This window comes from Mobula hypostoma, chromosome 19 (genome assembly GCF_963921235.1).
Source record: "Mobula hypostoma chromosome 19, sMobHyp1.1, whole genome shotgun sequence".
NCBI classification, from domain to species: Eukaryota; Metazoa; Chordata; class Chondrichthyes; order Myliobatiformes; family Myliobatidae; genus Mobula; species Mobula hypostoma.
In genome coordinates, this window is record NC_086115.1 from 58,616,518 (window position 1) to 58,627,776 (window position 11,259).

General features: G+C 41.4%; 1 protein-coding gene across 1 annotated transcript in view; it reads left to right on the top strand.

Moving 5' to 3' along the window:
• The window catches only part of casp7 (caspase 7, apoptosis-related cysteine peptidase), an 80,014-nt gene extending 69,789 nt beyond the window's left edge, over nt 1-10,225 (top strand). The window contains exon 7 of the mRNA XM_063071989.1: nt 3,568-10,225. Within this exon, the coding sequence (XP_062928059.1) occupies nt 3,568-3,800 (233 nt within the window). The 3' untranslated portion in view covers nt 3,801-10,225. The remainder of the gene's footprint in view (nt 1-3,567) is intronic.
• The last annotated feature ends 1,034 nt before the right edge of the window (nt 10,226-11,259 follow it).

Sequence of the window (11,259 nt, forward strand, 5' to 3'; positions counted from 1 at the left end):
TCCCTGCCTCCAACACCCATTTAGGCTTTCCAGATACCAGCTACCTGCTGGGTGATGTAAATCTTCCTTGGGTCCCTTCTAGAAATTTTATTCTGTATCCTAAATCTATGCCCACTGGTTTTGGACACTGATTCTATGGAAAAATGCTTCCTACCGTCTTTCATATTCATGCCTATTATAATCTTGTATATCTCCCTCACATTCCCTCCCTCCCCTACAACTTGCCGCCTCCACTCCAAGGAAAACACATCCTACCCTCTACCCAGTCTCTATTCGTAACTGAAATGCTCCACCCAGACAGACCCCTGGGGATTCTCCACTCTTCCCCCTCCAGTACAGAGGCCCCTAAAAAATTTGACAGGATGGCTGTGAATATTTCTTCTTGTGAGAGAATACAGAACCAGGGACCACTGCTTAACAATGGCGTGGATCCCATTAAAGACAGAGATGAGGCGAATTTTTTTTTTGTATCTGAAGGTCGTGAGTTTTTGGAATTCCCTCGCCCAAAGGCTGATGGAAGAAGAATCTTTGAATAATTTTAAGAAAAATCTAGCAAGGTTCTTGATAAGATTAGGGAATGAAAGATTAAGAATGGACCAAATGGCCTAACTGTTGCCAGTACAATTTTCTGTGTGGTGGTGTGCTGGGGCAATGACATCAACACAGGCAATGCCAACAGGCTGAATAAACTGATTAGAAAGGCTGGCTTCATTAGAGAAGTCAAACTGGACACACTGGCGGCTGTGGTAGAACAAGGGATCCTATGGAAAATCCTGGCAAATCCGAACAATGTTACTCACACTCTGAATAGAGGAGCACTTTTAGTAATAGACTAAGACAATAGCGCTGCTCCAAGGAATGTTATATGAGGTCATTTTTACCCTTGGCCATTAGCTCTATGAGTCAATCTATAGCCAGGGAGGTGTTGACCCCCTCCTGTTAGACTGTTTGAGGGAACTTATTTTTTATTCTTTCTTACTTAGCTTCTAATATTTGTATATCTGTGCACTTGTAATGCTACTGTGATACTGTAATATCCTTTGGGATCAATAATGTGTCGACAGTGCCTATAAAAAGTAGTTATCCCCCTTGGAAGTTTTCATATTTTGTTGCTTTACAACATTAAATCATGGTGAAATTAATTTGGCTTTTTGACACTAATCAACAGAAAAAAGACTCTTTCATGTCAAAGTGATTTAAATTAATTACAAATATAAAACACAAAATAATTAATTGCATAAGTATCCGCCCCCTTTAGTATGACACACCAAATCATCACTTCATTTTAGAAGTTACATAACTAATTAAATGGAGATCACCATGTGCAGTCAAGGTGTTTCAATTGATTGTAGTAAAAATACACCTGTATCTGGAAGGTCCAACTGCTGGTGAGGACTACACCTAGAAAAACCTACACCATGAAGACAAAAGAACACTCCAACACTCACAACACGCTGGAGGAACTCAGCAGGTCGCCAGCATCCGTGGAAACGAACAGTCAACGTTTCGGGTCGGAACCCTTCGTCAGGACCAACGTTCCGGCCCAAAATGTTGACTGATCGTTTCCACGGATGCAGCCCGACCTGCTGAGTTCCTCCAGCGCGTTGTGAGTGTTGCTTTGACCCCAGCATCTGCAGAGTATTTTGTGTAAAAGAACACTCCAAGCAACTCAGTGAAAAGGTTATTGAAATGCACAGGTCAGGAGATGGGTCAAGAATAGTCAATCAACAAGAAATGGAATGAATATGGCACAACTGTAAATCTGACTAGAGCAGGATGTCCTCAAAAACTGAGTGACCGTGCCAAAAGAGGACTAGTAAGGGAGGCCTCCAGGAGACCTATGACAACTCTGGAGGAGTTACAAGCTTCAGTGGCTGAGATGGGAGAGACTGCACGTACAACAACTGTTGCCCGGGTGCTTCACCAGTCACAGCTTCGTGGGAGAGTAGCAAATAGAAAGCCACTGTTGAAAAAACTCACGTGAAATCTTGGCTAGACATTGTGGGAGATTCTGAAGTCAGCTGGAAGGAGGTTCTATGGTCTGATGAAACCAAAATTGAGCTTTTTGCCATCAGACTAAACACTACGTTTGGCGCAACACCGCACATTATCAAAAACCCACCATCTCTACCATGAAGCGTGGTGGTAGCTGCATCATGCTGTGGGGATGCTTCACTGCAGCAGGTCCTGGAAGGCTTGTGAAGGTAGAGGGTAAAATGAATGCAGCAAAATACAGGGAAATCCTGGAGGAAAACCCAATGCAGTCTGCAAGAGCGTCGCAAATTGGGAGAAGATTTGTTTTCCAGCAAGACAATGACCCCAGGCATAAAGCCAAAGCTACACAGGAATGGCTTAAAAACAACAAAGTTAATGTCCTGGAGTGACCAAGTCAGAATCCAGACCTCAATCCAATTTAGAATTTGTGGCTGGCCTTGTAAAGGGCTGATCACTTAAGAACGCTGTGCAATCTGACAGAGCTGAACAGTTTTGTAAAGAAGAATGGGGAAAAATTGCAGTATCCAGATATGCAAAGCTGATAGAAGCCTATCCACACAGACTCAAGTCTGTAATTGCTGTCAAAGGTGCATCTACTAAATACTGACTTGAAGGGGGTGAATACTTATGCAGTCAGTTATCTTGTGTTTTATATTTGTAATTAATTTAGATCACTTTGTAGATATATTTTCTCTTTAACACAGAAGTATTTTTCTGTTGATCAGTGCCAAAAAAACCAAATTAAATTCACTGTGATTCAATGTTGTAAAACAACAAAACACTTCTGGAAGGGGTGAATACTTTTTATAGGCACTGTATCTATCTAATTCTGCTCCTGTACCTTATGGTCTAAGATCAATTCTTGATTTTAAGGAATACAGGTATACAATGTAGTATTGAAGTTGCAAAGAGACCAGACCAGATATGAGGGAACAATTGATGGACTTCTGCTCCCAATTTGTAGGTTCATAAGTCAACCATGAGCATTAGAAGGACTATATTGATGAATTCCCCACACTACCGATGCTAAGGTCGGGGTATTCAAAGTAAATTTATTATTAAAGTGCATGTGCATCACCAAAAACTACCCTGGGATTCATTTTCTTGCAGTCATTCATTGTAGAACAAAGAAATACTAAAAAATCAAAAAACTACACAGAGGTGAAGACTGGCGAACAACCAATGTACAAACCTACATCACTCTCTGGTGTGTGGGGCTACTGCACAGGATCGAAATAAAGCTGCAGAGAGTTGCAAACTTAGCCAGCTCCATCATGGGCACTGGTCTGCATAGTATCCAGAACATCTTCAAGGAGCGAAGCAGCATCCATCATTAAGGACCCCCATCACCCAGGACATGCCTTCTTCTCATTGCTACCATTAGTGAGGTGGTACAGGAGCCTGAATTTTTAATTATTAACTTGTACTACTATCTAGAGAATGAGTATATTTTTAAATATTTTCTAATCATCCAGTTGAGAGCTAGTTTCGTTAATTGTCTGTCTATAAAATTCACACTATTGTACTTTTGTATGAAGCATTTTTGAGAATGATGCCTATCTATCATTGCAGGATACTACTCGTGGAGGAATCCGGGCAAGGGCTCTTGGTTTGCACAGGCTCTGTGCAATGCATTCAGAGAATATGGGAAGGATTTTGAGATCATGCAAATTTTAACCAGGGTCAACTACATGGTGGCCATGCACTTTGAGTCTTGGTCTGAAGACCCCCGGTTCAGTGAGAAGAAGCAGATCCCCTGCATTGTTTCCATGCTGACAAAAGAACTGTACTTTAAGCAGAAATGAAGCTCTATTTTTCCATTAGTATTTCAGGGAAATGTTGAATTGTAAAATTTAAGTTGCTTTTTAGGTCTTTCTTTCGAGTGATAATTTAAAATTGAGCTGTAGGAAACTGTAAGATTCAGGGAAAACACTTGCTATCTCTGTGAATTTATCGGTTATTTTTTCTCTCTCTCTCTCTCACCTGGACTTCATACATTGGGACATAAACTGATGATGTCTCTTCTCTGATGTTGTCTGAATCACTTCACAATGCAGTTTATAAATGGCCACTTGATATAGCTGAATAGTGCAAACTGACTCATGAATTTGTCTCGTTAATCTGTTATACTTTTTGCTTAAAGATCCAAAGTACTTTAGACAAAGTCAGCAGTATGATTTACAGTACAGACTTATTAATGGGCTGCGAATTTTAAACTTCTAGAAATATTTCAATTAATATGTTTGGTGGATGTGGTTTTGATTAACATTGGTTCAGTACTTGGATGGGAGGAGTAGGGAGGGCTATGGTCAAGGTGCTGGTCGATGGGATTTAGCAGAATAACAGTTCAGCACGGATTAGATGGGTCAGAAAGGCCTGTTTCTAGGCTATGGTGCTCTATGACTTTACCTCAAGGTTGAACTCTTTAAGTGAATTGTTGGGAAATCTGTTTCTTACATCTCAATCCTGCACTGTTCCTTCGAGTGCTGTTCACTGCAAGCACAAGAAACCAAGAAACCTTTCCATCCACCAGAACGTGCAGAGTATCTCTTACCCCATTAATGTTGCCAGAATTTACATATTTTGTTCCAGAATCTGAAACAGTCAAATTACTTCATCTAATTGCATGTGAACACTTCTTGACAGAATTTCCCTCCATATCAGAACTTACTAATGAACATCAAATAATGGATTGGAAATAGAACTCACAGACAGACACACGCACACAAAACTGTTCTTTTATCTCGCAGTCGTTTGATGTTGCTAATATAGAATGCTGCCCTGTTTTCTTAATATGCTAAAAACTTGCTTCAAAAATTGTGCAAAGAGGTTTGCCTTATTTTAATTATTATTATGGTTAATAACTAGAAAAGAACATAACAGGGAGCATGATTTATCTTGGTAAAAGCAGGAAATGCCAATGGATAATCTGGTTTCAATTCAAAGTCAAAAGTTCAAAGTTCAAAGCAAATTTATTATCAAAGTACGTATGCGTCACCAAATATTACCCTAATATTCATTTTCTTTGATGCATTCACAGTAGAACAAAGTACAATAGAATCAATGAAATAGTACACACAAGTAAAGACCATGCAAATACAAAAAGAAACAAGTAATAATAAATAAATAATTCTGAGAACATGAAACATTGAAAACCTACAGCATAATTTTGGCCCTTCGGCCCACAAATCTGTGCTGAACATTTCCTTACCTTAGAAATTACCTAGGGTTACCCATAGCCCTCTATTTTCTAAGTTCCATGTACCTATCCAGGAGCCTCTTAAAAGACCCTATCGTATCCACCTCCACCACTGTCGCCGGCAGCCCATTCCATGCACTCACCACTCTCTGTGTAAAAAACTTACCCCAACATTTCCTCTGTACCTGCTTCCAAGCACCTTAAAACTGTGCCCTCTTGTGCTAGCCATCCAGCCCTGGGGAAAAGCTTCTGACTATCCACACGATCAATGCCTCTCATTATCTTGTACACCTCTATCAGGTCACCTCTCATCCTCCGTCACTCCAAGGAAAAAAGGCTGAGTTCACTCAACCTATTCTCATAAGGCATGCTCCCCAATCCAGGCAACATCCTTATAAATCTCCTCTGCACCCTTTCTATAGTTTCCACATCCTTCCTGTAGTGAGGCAACCAGAACTGAGCACAGTACTCCAAGTGGGGTCTGACCAGGGTCCTATATAGCTGCAACATTACCTCTCAGCTCCTAAACTCAATCCCACGATTGATGAAGGCCAATACACTGTATGCCTTCTTAACCACAGAGTCAACCTGCGCAGCTGCTTTGAGTGTCCTATGGACTCAGACCCCAAGATCCCTCTGATCCTCCACACTGACAAGAGTCTTACCATTAATACTAAATTTTGCCATCATATTTGACCTACCAAAATGAACCACCTCACGCTTATTTGCCACTCCATCTGCCACTTCTTAGCCCAGTTTTGCATCCTATCAATGTCCCGCCGTAACCTCTGACAGTCCTCCACGCTATCCACAACACCCCCAACCTTTGTGTCATCAGCAAATTTACTAACCCATCCCTCCAGTTCCTCATCTAGGTCATTTATAAAAATCACAAACAGTAAGGGTCGCAGAACAGATTCCTGAGGCACACCACTGGTCACCGACCTTCATGCAGAATATGACCCGTCTACAACCACTCTTTACATTCTGTGGGCAAGCCAATTCTGGATCCACAAAGCAATGTTCCCTTGTATCCCATGCCTCCTTACTTTCTCAATAAGCTTTGCATTGAGTACCTTATCAAATGCCTTGCTGAAATCCATATACACTACATCTACTGCTCTACCTCCATTGATGTGTTTAGTCACATCCTCAAAAAATTCAATCAGGTTCGTAAGGCACGACCTGCCTTTAACAAAGCCATACTGATTGTTCCTAATCACATTATGCCTCTCCAAATGTTCATAAATCCTGCCTCTCTGTATCCTTTCCATCAGCTTACCAACCACTGAAGTAAGACTCATTGGTCTATAATTTCATGGGCTATCTCTACTCCCTTTCTTGAATAAGGGAACAACATCTGCAGCCCTCCAATCCTCTGGAACCTCTCCCATCCCTATTGATGATGCAAAAGATAATCGCCAGAGTCTCAGCAATTTCCTTCCTCGCCTCCTACAGTAGCCTGGGGTACATCTTGTCCGGTCCCAGTGACCTATCCAACTTGTAGAGTCCTTGAAAGTGTGTCAGTAGTTTTGTGTCTAATGATCAGTTCATGCAGTGGTGATTGAAGATATCCACACTGGTTCAGGAGCCTGTTGGTTGAAGCCGTACATACTTAATAGACAGTCTAACAAAATTTGTGTACTTATTCTGGCCATTTTAAGTTATATGAATAATTTCATTCTCCCAGGTCAATGTTATGAGTGCTACCACAATCTGAAACTGCTAAATTAAAATCTTACAAACTATTACAGGGGAGCCAAGTTTCTTTGGTATTCCATATTGCATTGAGGATGGAGACGTCATGAAAAAAAAATCTAAAGTAGCCATACGTTTTGAAACATGATTGTGTTCCGCCAAACAATAGTGTAGGCACTGAGATTTCATCTCTTCTCCCAGAAGTAGGCTAGTTATTTGTCCTAATCGTTAGCATTAACATCATTATGCGCCGTGTCGTATGAACGTGATTGTTCTTGGCAATTCTACACAAGTGGTTTGCCATTGCCTTCTTCTGGGCAGTGTCTTGACAAGACGGGTGACCCCAGCCATTATCAATACTCTTCAGAGATTGTCTGCCTGCTGTCAGTGGTTGCAGAACCAGGACTTGTAAGATACACCAGCTGCTCATACGACCATCCACCACCTGCTCCCATGGCTTCACGTGACCCTGATCAGGGGCCTAAACAGGTGCTACACCTTGCCCCAAGGGTGACCTGCTGGCTAGTGGAAGGAAGGTGTGTCTTACACACCTCCTTTGGTGGAGAAGTATCTCCACCCCACCACTCTTTTGCACAGCCACAGAATCGAGAGATATCCATATGGAACAGAGATTAGGAAAAAATTCTTTAGCTACATGGTGCTGAATCTGTGAATTCCATTGCCACAGACAAAGTCATTGGGTATAGTTAAAGTGGAGGTTGATAAGCTCTTAGTCGGGGTGTCAAAGGTTACGGGACAAGTCAGGAGAAAGGTATTGAGATGGATAATAAATCAGCCATGATGGAGAAAATGGCCTCATTCTGCTCTTACGGGAGGTCTTACAGTCTTATTCAAAATGCTTGTATTGAGAAAATAGTATAGTTCATTAATTTCTGGTTTGTGAAAGATATTTATTATCAAGGATTTTTAATGAATTTGAAGCTGCATGCTTGATGATTACATGAAACACATAGGAGGACTTTGAATTGTATATTCCGTATTTTGAATCTATGAAGTCCTGTCAGTCATAATTCAAGAAAAATAACTACCCTTTTGCTATTAATGTGCTAATGATTAGATAATGTTTTTAAGTGACACTGGTTGAGGGATAACCATTATTCTGGAAACCAGAGAGAACTCCTCTTTATTGAGGTAGATTCAGGGGTTCCCAACCTTTTTTTATGCCATGGCCCAATACCATTAAGCAAGGGGTCCATGGACCCTAGGTTGGTAACCCTGAGGTAATTAGAGATTGTAGAACTTGTACTTCCATAGAAAAGAACCAGACAGGCCTTCAGTTTCATAAAAGGGTAGCATTGTCAGTGCCAGTCTGATACAGCATCAGCATTCCTTCGCCTCCACGGATGCCTCGTTGGCCCACAGCAGTCGTCCAGCAATTTGGCTTTTTTTGTTCCAGATTCCGGTACCTGCTGTTTCTCGTGTCTTCAGCCCAAACTTCAGGGTCAGATCACTGGAAAAGGGAATTTATTTATTTATTGAGATACAGCGCGGAATAGGACCTTCCAGCCCTTCGAGCCACGCCACCTAGTCCTCTGCCAATTTAATCCTTGCCTAATTACAGGACAATTTACAATGACCAATTAACCTACCCACCACTAAGTACATCTTTGGACTATGGGAGGAAACTGGAGCACCTGGAGGAAACCCATGTGGTCACGGGGAGAACAAACAAACTCCTCACAGGCAACGGTGGGAATTGAACCCGTGTCACTGGTACAGTAAAGCATTGTGCTGCCCCACCTTCTGATTATGACAGCAACATTACCAGAGCATTTCTGTATCTTCTTGGGTATTTCTGTGTGGAGATTGGATCAGCTCGTTCACTCGTGTTTTGAGATTCATGTCATGCGAAATATTTTCAAGTACTCGACCTCTGAGAATGGTCTTGGTTCTGCTTGAAGATGGCCTTCAGCCAAGTTATGTACAGACTAACTGCAGCCCAATTGACAGCAGCCAGCCACTTTGTCTTCCCATTGAGAAGTTAATAAATAACAATCCTTTTCTATTAGTCAATTATCAGGCATTCAAGAACAAACCCAAGACGTGCATTTCATATTTTCTTTTTTATGGCTAATTTTTTTGTTGCCTAATCACCAGATGATTGAACTAATTGTATACACACATACACAGATTGCTGAATCAGGAAATTTATCACTGTCTTCTATGACATGAGATTTGTTTTTGTGGGAACAGTATAGTGCAAAGACATAAGTTATATTATAAATATAATTATAAATAAGTTATATTATAAATATACTTAAATATAATTATAAATTTACAAAATAAATAAATAAAGGAATGATGAGGTTGTGTTCATGGGCTTGTGGGCCATTGAGAAAGCTGATGGCGGAAGGGAAGGAGACTAAGATGAGCAACACACACAAAATGCTGAAGGATTCATGGTGGAGTGGCGGAGCAGACTCGATGGGCCGAATGGCTTACTTCTGCTCCTTTGTCTTGAGATCTTGTGAACTCAGCAGGTCAGGTAGCATCTATGGGAAAGAGTAAACAGCCAAAGTTTCAGGCCAAAATCTTTCATCACGACTGGATTTCCTTTGGATTTTCAGCATCTGCATATTCTCTCATGTTTGTGGTAACTATTTCATTTAACACATTGTGCACAATATTTTTAAATACAGCAAGTTGTCATACAGTATATAGACAAATAGTTCTCAGATATTGAAATGCTTTCAATTAGAACATATATAAGAAAAAAACAGCATGAGCAAACCTAACTTATCCACAAATCCATGACATACTTACTTAGTTTACTTTGATTTCACAACTAATGTTTTAGAAGTAACTTACTGAATTGAACTGACTTTATTTCTTACATCCTTCACATACATGAGGAGTAAAAATCTTTACATTACATCATCTAAATGTACAACATGCAATCATAGGAATTTATTATAAATAGAACAGTCAATGTAACATAGAAATTCACTCAAATCAACGTGAGTTAATCAGTCTGATGGCCTGGTAGAAGAAGCTGACTGGGAACCTGTTGGTCCTGGCTTTTCTGCTGTGGTACTCATAATTGTGGTTGGGGTAACTCGGGTCCCCAATGATTCTTTGGGCTCTTTTTACACACCCGTCTTTGTAAATGTCCTGAATAGTGGGAAGTTCACATCTACAGATGTGCTGGGCTGTCCACACCACTCTGCACAATCCTGCAATTAAGAGAGGTACAGTTCCCATACCAGGCAGTGATGCAGCCAGTCAAGATGCTCTCAGTTGTGCCCCTGTAGAAAGTTCTTTGGATTTGAGGGCCCATACCAAACTTCCTTAACCAACACACATAAAAGTTGCTGGTGAACGCAGCAGGCCAGGCAGCATCTATTGGAAGAGGCACAGTCGACATTTTGGGCCAAGACCCTTCGACTCCTGATGAAGGGTCTCGGCCTGAAACGTCAACTGTACCTCTTCCAATAGATGCTGCCTGGCCTGCTGTGTTCACCAGCAACTTTTATGTGTGATGCTTGAAATTCCAGCATCTGCAGATTTCCTTGTGTTTGTGTTTCCAAACTTCCTCAACCATCTGAGGTGAGAGAGGCACTGTCGTGCCTTTTTCACCACACAGCTGGTGTGTACAGACTGACTATGTGAGGTCCTCGGTGCTGTGGATGCCGAGGAGCTTAAAGCTGTTTACCCTCTCAACTTCAGATCCATTGATGTCAATAGGGGTTAGCCTGTGTCCATACCTCCTGTAGTCCTGTGTTTTGGCAATGTCGAGGGAAAGGTTTTTTTGACACCACTATGTCAGAGAGATGACTTCTTCCCTGTAGGCTACCTCCTTATTGTTTGAGATTAGGTCAATCAATGCAGTGTCGTCGGCAAATTTATTTAGCAGTTTAGAACTGTGGGTGGCGACACAGACATGGGTATACAGGGAGTAAAGGAGAGGACTTAGTACACCGCCCTGAGGGGCTCCTGCATTGAGAGTCAGAGGGGTGGAGGTGAGGGAGCCCATTCTTACCACCTGCTGGTGATCTGACAGGAAGTCCAGGATCCAGCTGCACAAGGCAGGGTCAAAGCCGAGGTCTCTGAGCTTCCTGTCGAGCCTGGATGGAATTATGGTGTTGAATGCTGAACTGTAATCCAAGAACAGCATCCTCACATAAGCATCCTCCTTCTCCAGAGGTGTAAGGATGGTTATCTATGACAGCCATCTACATTGCCTCCATTTTACAGAATTGATAACTATTATCTCCAGTACAGTGCATTTTAAGCAATTTGTACTTCCCAAGTGTTGCAATAAATAAAACATTTGTGAAAAAACTGCATATAAAATAAAGACTTTATTGATAGTGATGGTCAGCGGTACTTCTAATACTAATCATACA